Source organism: Phaethon aethereus (assembly GCF_964289735.1).
Source record: "Phaethon aethereus genome assembly, chromosome: 10".
Taxonomy (NCBI): domain Eukaryota; kingdom Metazoa; phylum Chordata; class Aves; order Phaethontiformes; family Phaethontidae; genus Phaethon; species Phaethon aethereus.
This window is the reverse complement of record NC_138586.1, coordinates 9,400,934-9,418,312: the sequence shown is the minus strand read 5'-3', so window position 1 is coordinate 9,418,312 and position 17,379 is coordinate 9,400,934. Positions and strand designations below refer to the sequence as shown.

Here is a 17,379-nt window from a genome sequence, read left to right as displayed (position 1 = left end):
TCTGAAATGATACAACTAGTTTACCTGAAGGTGATATTTCAAGCCCTCTTGCATTAAAATGTTATTTACCTATTCTGAAAAAAATTGGGGGCGGGGGGGTGTGCAAGGTTGGTTCAGATTACGTAATTATGCCACAGAAGCATTAAAAAACAAAACCGCCACTAACATCTCGAGCAGCTTAACCAGTGAGATAGACGGGCACAGCTCTGCCATCGGTGCCCCCAGCTGTGTTGCTTAGCAACATTTTAATTCAAGAAGAATCGAAGGAGATGAAATCCCTGTGGAGAGGGAAACAGAAATAAGAGGGCCGTTGACAGATGATCTGAGTTGTTTCTTCTAATATACTGTGAAGATCACTGGCTCTTTTCATGAATGATAAATGGACTGTACACAGATCAATGGGTTCAGCAATAAACTGGAACCAGGCTCCATGTCTGAGGTGGTGCAGGCCGGGAGGCCCAAAGATTTACTCATTTAGATGATTTGGAGTGTGTTTTCTCAAAGGTTTCACAAGCGGAAATTGATCTGAACATTTGGTCATCCCTTGCCCTTTTCTGTTGTTGGAGAATAAAAACTGGTTTGGAAACTGGGTCCGTTCTTCCCTGTATTTTCTGCTGTTGTTGTTCTTGTTCCAGATCTGGACAGATAGCTTGTGACAAAGGGGCCAGACCTCGGAGTGGGAAATGAAGTGATCGCCCGGAATGAGTGCTTCCTAAATACTCCTGGCCATTAAAAATAAACACACTGATATCACAAACTGGGGCAGAAGTATTTAAAACCTGTATCTCTACCATCTCTCTGAAAGGGTCAAGCTCCTGCCTGGGTTGTGATGGGCTGCCGGGGTGCGCGCTTCTGATGAGCATCTGCGCGCTGGTGTTTGCTTGCGGCTCGGTTGTGCTTTGGTGTGTTGCTTAATTGTTTGCTTTCCCCCACCCCTCTTCTGTTCACAGGCTGCTGAAAAGACAAAATTGAGAAACATTCCTGTAAAGTAAGTTATTTTTATATCTGTTTGAAACTGCACGCTTAACAAAGTTGTTGTATACAATCACTAAAAAGACTAGGACAGTAAGAAGGGAGATACAAGAGATAAGAGAATTCAAGCTGCCCCTAATCATAGCTATAAAAAGATCAGTATCATTGAGGAAAGCTTTCCATTGAGGAAAGAACATTTCTCATGTGTCCCTAATGATTGCACTCCCCAAGTTTCATCCAGTTTCCATAAATTAATGTGTTGTCTATGAATAGCTGCCAAATAATATCACAATCATACTCAATACATAGTGCTCCTAGCCTTGGGGAGGTTTGTACATGCTAAAAAGATTATGATTTTTAATTGCAATCCTTGAGAAGGTCTGACAGGGGGGAAATAGCTAGGAATGTGCCAAATGATTTCTAGACACATGGGAATATTTTGCACCTATGTATCAAAGCTTTGCCATCCTGTTGATTAAGAGCTCTTTCTCCCTCTGTGTGTGCGTCTCTCACACCATACACACACGTATGTTTCTGCTCTTTACAGTAGGGCTCTGTGAAGGATGAGCAAGCTACCAGGGAGCAATTTCCAGGGCATTTTATGAGAAGTTCTTAAATCTTAGGGCACTAGCGGCAACACTTAACCATATATCATTGAATTAAGAAAGTTGCTATATACATGTCCTGGCTCTTTGAGAAAAGGCATTTTCAGTTAAAGCTACCAGCAGTCAGTGATTCTGTTTAAATAATGAATACTCCAGTCTTAATAGGCTCTTATGTACCAATAAAACACATCTTTTCAGCTTCCGTAGGTGATCATTGCAGTTTAACTAAGTCCCAGTAACTGTATAGTCCTGTTACAGACAGAGGAAATGTTCTTATTTTTATAGTAGTTTGCTGATCATGCTGGCTTTTGGACTGGAGTGGTTTTGTATTTGTAAGAACGTGCACTGACAGGACTCACAAATCATTGTGTTTTAGCACACATAACAAAAGAATACAGTTCTCCTCTCTTGGCTTCCATCATGTATAGTCATTTACACCTTATAAAGTTGAATGCAAAATGTGTATAAACACTCCTTGGAGTGATTAGGCAAGATGCAAGGCAGTCATAAATCACTCTCTCTTTATGTTTCATTCAATCTGATAAAAATTAGAAATAGGATCCAGCAGGGACCTGATAGCACATGAAACTTCTAATAAGACAAGGGACCTTTCTTGCCTATAGGGCTAGTTCAAATTCAGTGCAAGCTGAATTAAAGCCATTGTTAGCTGGTGGTTGTTTAATGGTGTGAAATGAACTGTGTTTTCACCTCACATTCTAGAAGATCCAGGAGTTGCAAGGTGATGAGAGTCCTGGGGAACAAGTCCAAAATAATCATTTATCATTCATTCACTTCTTTTTTTACTTTTTGAGTCAAATTCTCAGCAACAGCTCAGCTGAATTGAATTTTCTGACATATAACAGAGATATTGAGCCTTGCAGTCATTAATCAGCGTGTATGTGACACTGATGCCCAATTAATCCACCAGAAAGATTTGGAAGTGGGGGGTAAGGGTGATTTAGGTTAAATCATTCGTTTATGGGACTTGAGTAAGTGTAACATTTTGGAATGGAAGAAGGCCAGATGGACAGTCTCACTCTTTCTACCTACATGTGCATATTTTACCTTGTCATGTTTCCCCCAACTGGTTGTTTAACTTCTCTGTGAATATGTTCATGGTGGCAGCTTCGGTTAGGACCCTAGGGAATCCATTATACATATTAATTACACTCTGCATAACAAAACAGCTGAAAAATCTGCCTAGTATTTTTCAGTGACATGTAACCATTTAAGGTACCTGTGCACAATTATGATTGTATACTAAAATATTACCTCTCAGGGCAAAAGTAAGAATAGTGTCTTTAAGATAGCTGTAGTAGATGTGGGTTACATTTACATAAGCATCACAGCCACACTTAGTACAGCTCTGGCTTGTTTAGCTTTTAGTCGTTGCTTTTGTAGCTCTCAAATGTCAAAGAGAATTTCAGTTGAATTTTAATGTTCTTCAGCTATGCAAAATAAAGTTAGTAGCTTCCATTGTCATAAGGGCTGAAAGCTGTACCGATTCCTTCTACCATATGTGACTTATCACATACATTTTTAAAAACACGTTTCTGTTATTAAGACATATGTGATAGTACACTTTGCAAATGTGAATTGCTGTTGGCTAAAAGCCATGCACTAATAAGTTGAGTTGAACCTAACTGCATTTGACATCTGTTACAATATATATTTTTTAAGATATATAAATATATATATAAAATATTCGCAGTTGTCATTAGCATTACAAATTTCCGTGTTTTTATGTTGTACGGACATAGATCTTGTGTCCCAAAACTGGAATCAGAAATCACTCCCTTTTAAAGACTGTGGTTTATATAGAGTCCTTGGACAGGGCCTAATAGTGGTACTTTTTAACATGTTAGTTTAGGAGCATGATGAAGATTTCTGTAGAAATGGTCTATTTACTTTTCATAGCTTAGTTTATTAATGTTGCTGGTTCAATATTCAGGAGGAAGTTTACTGTTCTTTTTTGTTCTACTGAATCCTTCCAGCACTTAACATTTATGTAGGGAAAAAAACAAGGAAGTTTTCTTACTACAGTTCAGTAAGGCAGACAAGCAGCTGCTTTCTTAATGTCCAAGTGTCTATAGGTGCTTAGACTAACTGGTGTGAACTTCCTGATGGCCAAAGTAGGTGCAGGTGGCATTTGGCTCCTTCAGAAGGCTTGGTCTCAATTCCATGTTGCTTGTAGACACAACACATCCATAGGAACTCATGTTTATGTATCAGTAACATCATCTGACAAAATATTGTTATAAATAGGCACACACAAAATTGCGAAGAAGTCTCTATGTCTGCAGAACTGGATTGTTGGTTTGTTGGGGTTTTTTTGGGTGGAAATAGTGGGGTTACTTTTTCAAAAATATAAGAACCTTTTCTGTCTGTATGTGGCACCAAGGTGGCCCCCCTAACTGCAGAATCTATTACATTTAACTTATTTATCCTTTCCTGCCCTTGTCATATAAGGAGCACGTGCTTTCCCCCATTGGTTTTATCCATATTTACCCTGAGAGTCTGCAGCAGAAAAGGCATTTCTGGGATGCAAAGTCCTAGATACTTTCTTACTTACTTGTTGGTCCTTATCATGCTGTTCCTATCCCTGAGTCTGAAAGAGGTAACATGACTTAAACAAGTTTACCCTGTGGAGGGTGTACACTTTCTAAAGAGCTGTTACATGAGAAATTGTTTTGAATTAGGATACATCCAGAGGAAATAATCTTCTATATACCCTGTGATTTGATGGAAGAGGGGAAGAACGGCAATATCGTTAAAATTCAATAGCAGCTTTGTTCTGAAACCCAGCTGATGATCATTCTTCCTAGATTTTTTTTCCAGACTTGGGAGCCCACATCAGCATAGAGCCTAGAGGAGTTGTGCTTATGTTGACTTGGACCACGTCACTTGTCTTTCATCAGTGAGTTAAGCTGCAGGATCCCCTCAGATCCAGGCATGGTCAGAGTTAGGCCTCACTCTCAAGTATAAATTCACTTGGCTTGGCAGCCTGTACATTAACACAGACTGAAGGTCAACCAACCCAGTGCTTTATCTCTGCCAGTGGCAGGAGGTGGAGAAAGAAGAACAGCAGTTACGGAGGCATAGGGAGTATCTTCCTACCTCCCTGCACACAGCTTTTGACCACTTCTATAATCCTGTGTTTAGGGGGTACCAATGGATCTATCCTCCATGCAAAATCTCTCTTACACTTTTTGTCCCCACAACATCCTGCAGCATTGAGCACCACAGTGTGTGAAAAAATACTGTCTGTTTTCTTTTAATCCCTTTTCCTCATATGTTCACTGGGAACCACCCATGTAGTTATTCTTACACAAAAGAGCAAATGATTACTCAATGGTCTTCATTCCTGATACTACATATCTCTGTTGTATAGGCCAAGGAGTCTTCCTACTAAAAAGCTACAAATAATGCTGTTTTCTCTATAAGTATGTGAGCCCACCAGTAAGCTAATAAAGACATAAGGCAACTCTCTCTACAATTTGGAAAGGAAGGCTATGTGTCTACTAGTCAGGCAGAGACAGTGGTTAGAAAGAAAACTAGTTTCTTTTCGCTTTTTCATATTAAAGAGATGAGTTCTTTGCATGGCAATGCCCTTCTGATTAAGGACTGGATATAATGTCACTCTAAACAAAGGCCTCAGATTACAGTCCTTTATGAAAAAGGCCAATGGATTCCTTGGGAAAATGTGGCTAGGTGAAAGAATGATTTGGCTAAAAGCTGATGTCATCCAACACTATGAAATACAACAGTTTTGTAAGAGAGAAATTAGGTTTTTTTAAATGGAAAATGATTGCTTTTAAGAGTGGCCCATGTAGTCCATGAACTGCTGTAGAACTGTGAGAATATTGGAACTGACTTCTTGCTTCAGGGAAGAAAACATTGCCTTCCTTGAGTGTCCTTTATACTCTCTTCTTTTATAGTCCCTTTAAAAATCTTAAATAGGAAGCAATGTCATTTTCCCCAAACACCTGCATGTGCTTAAATTTGCTGTAGATATAATGACTTCCAGATACATGTTTTGGTATTATAGCTTGTGTTAAAATCCCGCTGCTTTTTATATTTTCAAAATATATTTGTTTTCCATCAGCCACAAGTTTGTTAACCAGAAAGACTTCTGGTGTTTCTTGTCTTTTCCTGCCATAAAACTCATCTTCTCCTCAGAAGGGCATCTGACTTGACTCCGTATGGTTTTCTGTCCCAACTGTCATTGGAAATGCAATCCATTAACATTTGATATCTTGACATTTCAATTGACCTCTCATTTGCAAAGCGCAGTGGTATTTTTCATGGCCTTTTCATCCTTGATTATACATGGAATAGGACTGACTGTTTCTACTGACTGCACTTTAAAAATATCATTGTTTTGCCAGCTGGAGTGGCACCTTGTTTTTCCCTCCCTGGACAGACCTTATTCTGCATGGAAGGTCTGAGGTCTAAGCAAGTCATGCAGAGCCAGAGGATTTTCTTATTGACTCACTAAGCGGGAGGGCAAGCAGGTCGGACACCAAGGGTCAGCTAATGTATGCTGTAATAGCAGTAACCGTAAACAGATCTTTTCCTCCCACTGGCAAAAGTGCAGGCCAGTGGGCTAGGTCTGGAGGTTGTTTTGTTTTTAATCAGTCAAATCAGGCACTTGTAACCAACAGAGGTACGAAAGGGGCAGTGTGCCACACACACCCTCCGCTCTTCTGCTGCAGGATGTCTCCTGTCCCATATTTAAAAAAAGAAGAAAAAAAGTGTGCCATGTCTAGGTTGAAAAAGCCTCCCGTTCATGCACAATTGTATGGGAGGATGGCTATACGTACATATATGTATGTGTATATATATGTACATACATGTACACAGAGGCACCTGTGGACCATGAGTACCTATGGACATTTGTGTACGTGTACCTAAAGGACATTTGCTAAAGGACTTAAACCACTTTTAAAGAAACAAAGAGCCCAAACCTGGTATAACTCTCACTCTCGGTAAACCTCCCAAGCAATTTCCACACTGCCATCTGTCAGCCTCTGCTTCTAAACCTCCTTCCCGTTGTTTCTCCTCAGACTATTCCTGGCGAACTACTAAATCAGCCAGCACCGATTCAATTAGTTATAAAAATCCATTACAACACAGTGCCTAAACTGCCTGCCCATATTCATTTCTCAAAGAAATCCATTCATATTTATGTTTTAATACTTTAAGTCTAGCATGCAAAAGCACTCAAATCCCCAGCAGAACTCCAGGAAAAAGCCCGCTTACAGGCAATTATAGACAATGTTCTTCAGCCCCTGATCTTCCTAGTCTGTCCACTTAGGCATCTACACAGGTGCAGAGTTCGGTCAAGGGCATGACTTTACTGAACCAGCAATAAAGTCCCTCCAAAAATTCACAAAACCCCCAAATGCCACTGATTCTGCAGGTTGGGCCAGGCAGTAGAGTCTGTACAGACATGCAGTACTCGCAGCAGGGGCAGCATCTGGGGTATCACGATGAAAACCAATACGCATATGCTACTGCTGCTTTGCAGTGAGTTTTATTTAGGGGGCTACATTTCCTCAGCTGAATGTGAACTCTGGAAATGTTGCGAAGGATTATTTTACTCTTACAAGTTAAAGGTTAGTGTTGGAAATGGATTATAGAACTGCTGCTTTTAAACTGTTTGCAAAGAAACACACATATTAAATCCTTTTTGATGATATCACATTAATCCGTAAATACTGATTTTTATGTAAATTTTGACTCTTGCAAAGCTCTGACAATTCAACTATCCCCATGTGGTTTTATCAGAGCTCAATTGCTCCTTTAGATCTTTTTTTCCTTTTTGCAGTACCTTTTGCTTTATTCCAAAGTCATCACAGCAGCTGGAAGATGTAGTACTTTAGACATAAAATAATAAGTCTATTTTACCTTTATTTTCTGAATTTGTTCCTCTGACACATCTTGTTAGATATATTTTTACCAGTCCAAAGGATAACCACAGTAGGGCTATTTTTATTTCTAGGGAAATGATGCATGATAACTACTGGCAGGGCCCAAAACAGTAAATCAGTCCTGTTCCAACAACAGAGTGTATTAAAAGTCTGTAGCCTGTGGTAATAAGTTATAATTTAGTTGACTAGCAGTTTGTTTGGACTTAAAACTGTACAAATGAGTCACATTGGCTAAGTCCTGAAATACAAAATAGCTTGTGCTTTATTAAGGTTTTCAACTACCACCACAACAGGTACCTAGAGAGAACACACATTTTTCAAATGAGCTCAATACATTTTTATAGTGAAATGCTTCCGACTTGATTGTATAATTTATAGCAGATGGTTAAATTACCACACATCCTGTGTAGTGCACAATGTTTGCTTACAAGACAATGAGATGAACAGACTCTGGGAGCTCATACATCTAATCGCTTAGAAATCTGAGCGTACACCATCGATACCAAGCACCGCTGTATCCAGCCACAAGGTGCCCCTCAGCTGCGAAGCCAGTCACGTTGCTCGGTAGCCATCACAGAACTTCAGACAGCTAGAGAAGCCTTCTCTTTTGTGTATTTACAGAGACATGTATATGCCAGTTGACTAAAGGTAATCATGCATTTGTGTAAACATTGACAGGAGTCTTGCAGCCAGACAAAAATAAGTGTTTTCATTTTAACTGGGTCACTTTTGTGATTTTTCAAAACAACATTTTTACATCTTCATTTTGATACAGCTTGTCAAGATTACATTTAGGTCAATTTTTAAAAGTTGTGAAAAAGTGAAAGTTTGAGCCAAACAAAACTTGTTTTTGCCTGGTTCTTTTGATAGAAAAAAAAGTTAATTAAGGTCAATATTTTTTTCCAGTTTTAGCATGTTGATCAAAAGAGTACCCATTCTTCTCTCCTCACTTGTGCTGTGGTTCTGATCATTTTAGATTTTCTATTTCTCTTTCTGGTTATTATTTTTAATTTTAAGTTACTTGACATTTAATCAGTTATTCTATGTGTTTGTTTGGGGCGTTGTATTAAGTAATAGCTGTTTTCTAACTACCTATGATCTTTTTTAAATTAATGCTTTAAAAATGTGCTTCTGAGCAATTAAGATATTGCACCCAAGCAACAAAGGCTAGGAAAAACTGAAGAAAAGGCCTGATGCTGGTATAAACTGGAGTACCTGTTCTGCTGGTTTCAGTACAGCTGGCTGAATCCAGCACAGGAACCAGCCTTCAGATCTCATACCCCTGAATTTCACTGTTATGCTATTTTTGTGCTGCTGGAAGATAAATAACCAGAGCAAAACTGTAAGTAGTTTTAGTGTAGGTATATGACTGTGTGGTTTATTTAGGTTCTAGCATGTGCTAGACACTCTCCAGATGAAGATCCCTGCCTTGGAGAGCCTGGTAAGAGGTGGCAAATAAAGCTATCAGGTCATGGGATTTAACTGATGTCAACAGTATCTTTGAAATCTGTAGGCCTGCTCTCTCTTTTGGAATGCAAAACACTAGTTTCACTGGCACTTCTCCTAATTTTACCTTGTGTGAGAGGGGAGAATGAAGTTTCCTTGCTCTTGCTCACTTGTGGCCTCATGGCCATATATCTAGTAGGTTTCCTCTGCCTTGCAGGGTCATGAAAATAGGGCAGAATAAAGGTTCTCTTCCTTGCTATCGCCTTTTACGTATCAAAAAGAAGTGCCTGCCATACAGCAAAACAGTCCTTTACTTTGGCAGTGAGTAACTGAAATAAAAGAAAAACAGGTGTCGCTTTTTTTTTTTTAAATACAAGTACAAAAAAATAATGATCTTGTGCTAAGTGAGAGAAGTAGAAAAAAAATCCAGTCATTTAGGATCGATGAATACGAAAGAAAGGCAAAAGCTAGATAATGTTTCAGGAAATAACACTGCTACAAGGTTAATTTTGCCTAGTACAACATTTCCTAGTATTGAATTGCCTGATATACTCCCTCAGGGATTGCTCCTGCGCTTGCAATAATCAAGGCTGATTTTATTGGAAAATCACCTCTGGATGAGAGACATACTCTAGAGAGAACTTTGCATGGGTACAAATGGGTTTTTGGTGCCAGTGCCATGTTGCCCAGGCCAGCACAGTTATAGTTCCCAATCTGTCTGTGCATTCAAGCAGCAAATTCATTAGCAATCCTTCTGGCAGGATAGAAAAATAGACATATTAGGGAAATTTACTTTGAATTGTTTTCAGGATTTGTTGGATAACAGTTCAGTAATCAAATTGCGCCTCCTAACAAGAACGTTAAATATTTTTATTAATAGTGGCATGGAAGCTGCAGATATTCCTTTAAGTGCAGAACACTTTACCCTAACGCTGTGTGACTTGCAAAGATCATGGATGAAAGAAGAGATTAACGTAGCTGGAGCAGGGGTGCTTGTAATGTCGGAGCTGATTTTTGTTTTGTGTTGTATGTCAAGGCTGTGTTGAGTCGCCTAACTCTCACATTACAGATGTAATGTATGTTCAAGTGTCGGCTCATCCGTCAGACCCTGCCAGTTTGCTGGCTTTTAATTGTAGAAGTGGGCCATATCTTGACAGCACTGTGCTCACTCTAACTACAGGACCTGAGTTCAGATGTATGTAGTGGCTTCCAGGCCTTGTCAAGTGGAAACTGAGCATATTGTAAACAGAGCACATTTTGCCTCCAGCTGGGAGGAGGGACACGTGGAGCGCCCGCATACGAGGGCCCGCCACTGACCTTGGAGTGACTTTGAGTGTGGGGAGTCTGGAGGACCACTGGGAAAAGGATGATTCAGAGAGACAGATGAGTGAGGATGAAAAATCAAGGAGATTGGCACAAGGACGGTGGAAAAAAAGTCTTTCTAAAGAAAGTAGGAAAAATTTTTACACTCAAGGCCAACACCAAGCCCTTATAATCAGGCTTGTCTGGCCACACACCGACAGCAGCAAGAGTAAAAAATACTGAATGCAGCTAGCAAGTTAAGGTCTGTGCAAAAGCTAGAGTAAAAAAAGAGCATAGACTGAGTTTATTGAAGAATAAATGACATTAAGCTCCAGGAAATGACAGGGTTAAAATTAGGATTGTGAAAAATAATCTGTATACTCTTGTTTCCTAACTCCTGTTGTCTTCATGATTGTTTCACTGTGAAGAAGAGAGCTACCCTCGGTATCAATCATAGTAAGCTATTTAGACACAGAAATAAGTGGCATATGGCTTAGCACTTCTGGGTCTAGCAATCAAGTAGCAACCTTCTGCAATACAACTGTAGTTCGGTTCCCAATGGGCTTCACTTTGATGATTAGATATATTGAGTTCCCTGTGTCATTCAAAGACAGCAGAATTTCATACAAGTTGGTGTTAGCTTCCTCTCACTTCATTTCAATTTTCAATAACCAGTGCCATCACATGTAACAGTTTCTTCGTAATGGAACTTCATGTCGAATAAGATTTGTCTTTCAAGTGAAAGAGCACTGTGAAAAGTCTTCTGAAATACTGATCTCTGGAAAAAAATCATACCGCAGTGAAAATGGGGAGAGATTATTTATTCATTCCTCCTAAAGATGCTTAGGTGCCCAATCCCCAGATCATTCAGGAATACTCAGAAAAAAAGCTTTAATATTGCATTTGGAGGTGGTATTAGCATTCTTACCTCAGGTGCTTGTTGAAGTCGTTGTGCTAAGTAAATAGAAGATATTTGTTCAGTCATTTTTGAAATCGAAACTATGATATTTAAAGCCAAGTTCTGTGTAAGTGGCGTTATATCAGAAGAGAATTTGGACTTCAGATATTAATTGATCTCTCTGTATTTCAGCACAGCAGCTGTTAAATGCTAATGTGCTTCACTGACACAGAACTACTCCTTTCCTGGTACTTACCTTCTCGCCATCAGTTCAGCCCCTGTCCCTGGGCAGTGGAGAGGCGTCTGTGCAGGCAGATGGAGGGAGCAAAGTGCTTTGCCCACTGGAGGATGAAGGCATGGGCCCTCCTGGAGGTCAGGGTATAGGGAAGGGAGGGAAGAAACTCAAAGAGTAAACAGCCCAGAACATGCATCGTGGTGAGCATAAGCCTGCAAGTCAAGTGTCTGCCAGTTCCGTCAGGGATATTTCTGGAGAAAGCTGGTGTCTTGGAGAATCTTCTACCCATGCCAGTGCTTGAAGCTATATCCTCTCCAATGGGCTGCGATCTCAGTTCTCTCCTTGGTGCCCCTTCTCCATAAAATTTACAAAATGGAGGAACTCTTTGAAGGTCCACCAGTGTCACACAACCTGTACATTGAGATTCACCTGGCAGCTTACCATATAGCACCTCCCACACATACTGATTGTGCCAGGTAGCCTAAAGCACAAGCAGTGCTTTTAAGAAGTAAATTCTGGGTTACACATTCACTTGCTGTAATTCACAATTAGTCATAATAACCTGTAAGAAGAAGGACTGCAGATGAATGTCTCACAGCTTTATAAGCCCAACATTTACCAAGCAGCAAAGATGATATGGCTGTCTGTATCACATATCCAAGACTGTCCATCCCATAGTTTTATTTCTTGGCAATTTCCTACAATTTTGTGAATTTTTTTTTTAATGTCACAAAGTCACTTCAATTACACAGTCATTATATGTTTTGCCAAGGTTGACTATGGATCGTTTTGTGTTCATTAGAGCACAAAATTAGAATTTTCATTGCAGGAACTGTAAACAGTATTGGCTCAAATGAGTCAAGTTTTTTTCCCTCCATAAAATCTTGGATAAGCTATAACTGAGGACTTCCATTTTTTCTGACATATTTTAATTTTTTTTAAACTGTCTTCTGGGTTGTTGGATTTTTCTCTTCTTCTTCCTAGCCCTTGATATATTTGTTTAACTGAATAACCAGTTGCCTTCAAAATAATTACATTGCCACTATGTGCATGAACAAGCAGGTGCAGTCAGTGTGTTTCCGAGTCTGCATATATATTATTTCTTCAACTTCTTAAATGTTACAGCTTGGTGCTTGTCACTTCAGACCCAGTCAGGGTTGTAAAAGCCATAAATGGTCTTCAGGAAATAACCCCGTTTCAGAAAATACTTCATCATCTGCTTAAGTCCTACTAAGCCCCATTAAGCTTTCACTTAAGTAATCTCAGAGTTTATTACTTAAGTAATAATTAAAGTTTCTATTTAATACTCTCATGAATTTATGGATATATATGATTGAGTTTGCTCATCATACTGATGTAAATATAAAGAAATTGCATCAAATCCAGTCATTTTATATATGCAAAAATAAGCAAATAGGAAGTAAATCTAGCACAGAGTGTTTCAAGCAATGAATAAAAACCAGAGGGTTTCTAATAAAGTCTAGGCTTTCAAAAGCTGTCTGGAACAGATAAAGAATAGGACTGCCTCTTCTTGTCTGTATTTAGAAAAATAAGTAAGATCCAGAAAAGCAACTCAAAGAGAAGGAGATTACATTTTTTGCTTGATTTTGATAGTAATTTCTTTTAGGTTAATTTAACCTTCTTATTGCTGATTTGGCTCACTAGAAACAATAGCGTATTAAATACTGGGAGACTGCTTAGCAGCAAATATAACCAAAATGTGTCATCTGTTACTTTTTTGGGCTGAAGGTGAACCTACACCACTCTGCCTTCCTTCTCTTGACTCTTAGGATTAGGGCATTTGTGCTGCTCCTCACTTGTGCTTCACTTGGAGGAATTTCCAGGCTTTGTTTTTAACCTAATGTGTGTTTACAAGGAAGGAGAGACAACAGAGGCTGTTACAGAACGTAGTAAAGAACTTCAACAGGCATCCCTGTCAGAGCTTGCACGGCGGCAATCCTCTGCCTTGCTCCTACAGATCCATGGAGTGCGTGCTTCTCTTGCATGTGGCTTGCTCATGTCTTGCCAATGGGATGCCCAATCCTTAGCAATTTTTTTTTTTTTTTAGATACAATATGCCATGATAATGTCATTCAGGTTGAGATATGTCAGCAAATGCACCAACAGGCTTTATCAGCTTATACCTCTTAGCAAAACCTGGAGCTACAGTGAACAGGGACAGCAGACATACAGCAAAGGCAAATCTCTTTCTCTTAAAGAAATGTGTTTAACAAGATTATGTACTATTTGCATTCCAAATTTGCAATTAGCACCCCATGAACACACAATGAAATCATCCAAGGGGCAGATAATGTGTTAGATATATGTAGTCAGACTTTTGTAGATTAAACACACTATTAGCTATGTGGTAGCACAGCTACACAGTAATACATTTTACAGAAATCAATGTAATCTGAATAGTATGAGAGGTCATTGAAATATGATTCTCTTATTAAAACTGTGAAGTATGTATGTTTGTGAATGCATGTGTGTGCATGCAGGAATGCAAATTACTAAGGGAAAAAGATTAGCAAATTGTGGATTGTGGAAGTCTTACTGTATATAGTAGAAAATTTTTCTTCAAAGCACATAGAAAGGTTTGATTCTGCAACTTTATTCTCAACCCTATAATTTTACACTAGCTGGCATAAATTAGCAAGCTAGAAGTCTAAATATATGTGTCTGACATGCCTCTCAAAAGAAATAATCAGACAAATGCACATGGTGAAACAGGAGTAGTATTGTAAAATATCCATGCTTTTCTGCACATAGGTTACATTTAAGTCAGGGAAAGGAAAGAAAAATCCTTCAACTGCTGTTGTTGTTTGTAGTATGGAGTTCTCTGAATATATTTCTTTTTAACTTCAAGGACTTTCAGTCTGTGAAGAAACTGGCAATGCCTAGCATTCTTTCTCTACCAAATGTGATAAGTTCTGAATCCAGACAGTGGCTTACTTGCATTAGTGTGCTCAGTGGTCTGGTGGAAATCAGTAAAATGATGAGGCACAGTGAAGGGGGAAGGCGGGCCTTCCACATTTATTTATTCTGGATAAATGAGGCCCATTAATCTATCAGGAAAATATGGAATTAGTAGGGAAGGAACCACAGTTGCAAATTTGGCAGTTGCTAGCATGCACAGATGGTCTTTCAGTGTTTTAAGATTTTCCAGTCTTTTGATATTGATACCAACATTGAAAAGTAGCCCCTGTATTGCTAATGTTTATCTAGAATAGCCATAGAAAAAAAACACTGTGTATTTTGGATTGTTCAATCTCCTCTCGATGTATTTGCATAAAGTTTTTTAATCTTAAAGGTAAACTTTTTATGCTCTGTCTGCCTTTGGTTATTTTGAGAAGCGTAATTGTAGTATGATTTCCTAAAATAAGAAAGACAGCCAGTATATCCAAAGGCATTAGGAAGAAAGAGACTTTTACATGTGAATTATGTTGAACAAAGTTTGCAGGTTGGGAGTCCAAATTGTTTTCCCACTGTTATAGATACTATGCTTCTTTGTAAAGTGGTGTTCTCAAAACCAGGATATTGAGTCCTTCCTTTAATAGAGTGTTGTTTATTCTTATTCTGCTGACAAGCACTGATTTTCAGTCACTGCAGCTTCACTGAAGCTGGAATCTGGCAACGTGTCCATTCAATGTTTCAGGGCATGAAGTCAAGAGGGAAGGATAATGTCATCTGCTTAATTTACTTTAGGAATGTTTGGTTGAGCCTTTAAAGACCCTGTTGAAATATTTCATAGAAGAAATCACAGAATAATTCTTGCCAACTTTACTATAAGGTTATTCTCAGCTGGCACAGAGGATACAGTACCTTAATGACTGTTCTGAAATGTGCCTTCTGCAGCGCTGTAGTTGCGTATGCAACCTGTATGTGCACAGGACGAGGACGTCTTTGACTACAAACAGCCCAAGGTGCTTTGTATTAAAAACCAGTAAAAACTCTTGGGGGATGGATAAATAAATAAATAAATAAATAATCAATCTCAGTACACCACAAATTTTAATCTGGTGAAAAAGATCTGAGATGCAAAAGTAAGGTGAAGGTTTTAGATGTGTGACAGAAAGACTGTATGCTGCTATCTCCAGTGTATCCAGGTGTGTAGGTCTCATTTATATAGATCTGTATGAAGACAGATAGATAGATAGACAGACAGACAGACAGACAGATGGATAGTCAGGCAGACAGACAGGTGGATATGGATGTCTAGATACAGGACATTAGGGCATATAAAAGCTTTTTTGCTTTTAAATAAAACAAGGCAAATGAACACTGTCTTGACAATATCTACCAGTGAGAGAAACATTTCAGAAGAATTAAATATTAGGTGCTAACAGGAAGATTTTCTAATTTAGCAGAAATTAGTTCAGTAGAGATCTTCCTCAGCATCTGTGTGGATACCATAGAACAGACCTAGAAGCATCTTGCTACTTCAAATAGTGGTTCCCATCTTTGATGCACATAGCCAGATTTCATGTACCACCTCAGAAGCAGAACTTGGTTTTGTTTTACAAGCAGGGATGCAAAATACAGAGTTTTATTTCCCAGCTTGCCAGCAGCCATCTTGGGTAAACAGGTACTTTAGCTTAAGCCATACCTGTCATATAGGGCAGAAGAATTATGCCACATATTTTACAATCTACACTTCCATTTATTCATCCCAAGAGAATGGTTGCCTTTTCTGCAACCTGATAGTATTGACAGATGCTCAGTGTGTAATCCATTATAACCATCTGATCTTTTTCCACAAAACTACCTTACTCATCATTCTCTACCTTGTATTTTTGCTGTTGAATTTTCCTGATAAACTGTAGTACTTTGCACTTGCCCACACTGAATTTTATCCTGTTTCTTCAGATCTTAATCTCCAATTCATCAGGACCGTTTCAGATTCTTACCCAGCCTCCAAAATACTTGCATACCTTCTTACATATGTGTTCTTTGCTAATTTAACAAGCATACTCCCTGTTCTCTCATCCAGACTGTTAATGGTATTCTGAAATGTCCGTGTCTATTGTATAGCTACTGTGACAGTAGTTAGGCTTTAGTCTTGACAGATGTTTCTTGCCAGATCTATCATAAAAATGAGATATAATACTGATGATGATTTGGGTGATTTATGTGTTCTATAATGGATAGCTTAGAAGAATGGAACAACCCTTTAAAATCTTGAAATGGCTGCACATCTTGCAGGACTTCTTGTGTAAGTCTGGAGATCCTGGAGGGTATGAACTTTTCATCTTTTTGCACATATGTGAAACTTTCATTTAGCAAGCCACAAAAATGCACAAAAAACTCACTGCAACACATTTCAAAGTCCCTCACCAGCAATTAAAGGCTCTGCAGCTCTGATTATCTATTTGCTAACCCACCACATATAAATTTCATTAAGTACTGCCCGCTGTCAATATTTTTGCAGCACTGGTGATTCTTCAGTTTTATATGTTCCAATTTTTTCATGAAACTTGTTTTGAAGAAAATCCCAAATTTTTTTTTAGTCTACATGACATTTAAGAGAGTAGTGGAGATCCTACACCACTGAGGGACAGAGATGCAAAAACAAAGCAAAAAAATGGAAATGGCTGGAAGCAGAGAGAAAGAAGTCAGACATCAGGCTAGACTTAGAAATGAGCATGCAAGATTGTTGTTGTGTAAGCAAAAGCTGACCCTGGTCAGCTCTAACTAGTGTTACTTTCACTTATTCCAGATATTGCTAGAGGAATTTCTTCATTTGTTTAATATCAACAAGCAATTCATCTAGACTTCACTCAGCAGTCATGTATAATCATATCATCGCTCATGCACATACTCCAAAATTCATCCACACATTTCAAGAATAAAGCCATGCATCTAATAATATTTGAGAGGATTGTTCTGGACAGATACTCTAGCATATGTACTTCAGCTTCTCTTTTAAAAGGAGCCATTTAATATTTTTTTAACATATAACTGTGCTACAGTCAGATGATCTTTTAA

The 17,379-nt window shown here is 38.7% G+C and overlaps 1 protein-coding gene across 1 annotated transcript in view; it reads left to right on the top strand.

Annotated features, from left to right (window-relative positions):
* Nucleotides 1–17,379, top strand: part of AFF2 (ALF transcription elongation factor 2) — a gene marked incomplete at its 3' end in the record, with an annotated part of 338,544 nt that overhangs the window by 263,585 nt on the left and 57,580 nt on the right. Inside the window, exon 9 of the mRNA XM_082004365.1 lies at nt 951–988. Within this exon, the coding sequence (XP_081860491.1) occupies nt 951–988 (38 nt within the window). The remainder of the gene's footprint in view (nt 1–950; nt 989–17,379) is intronic.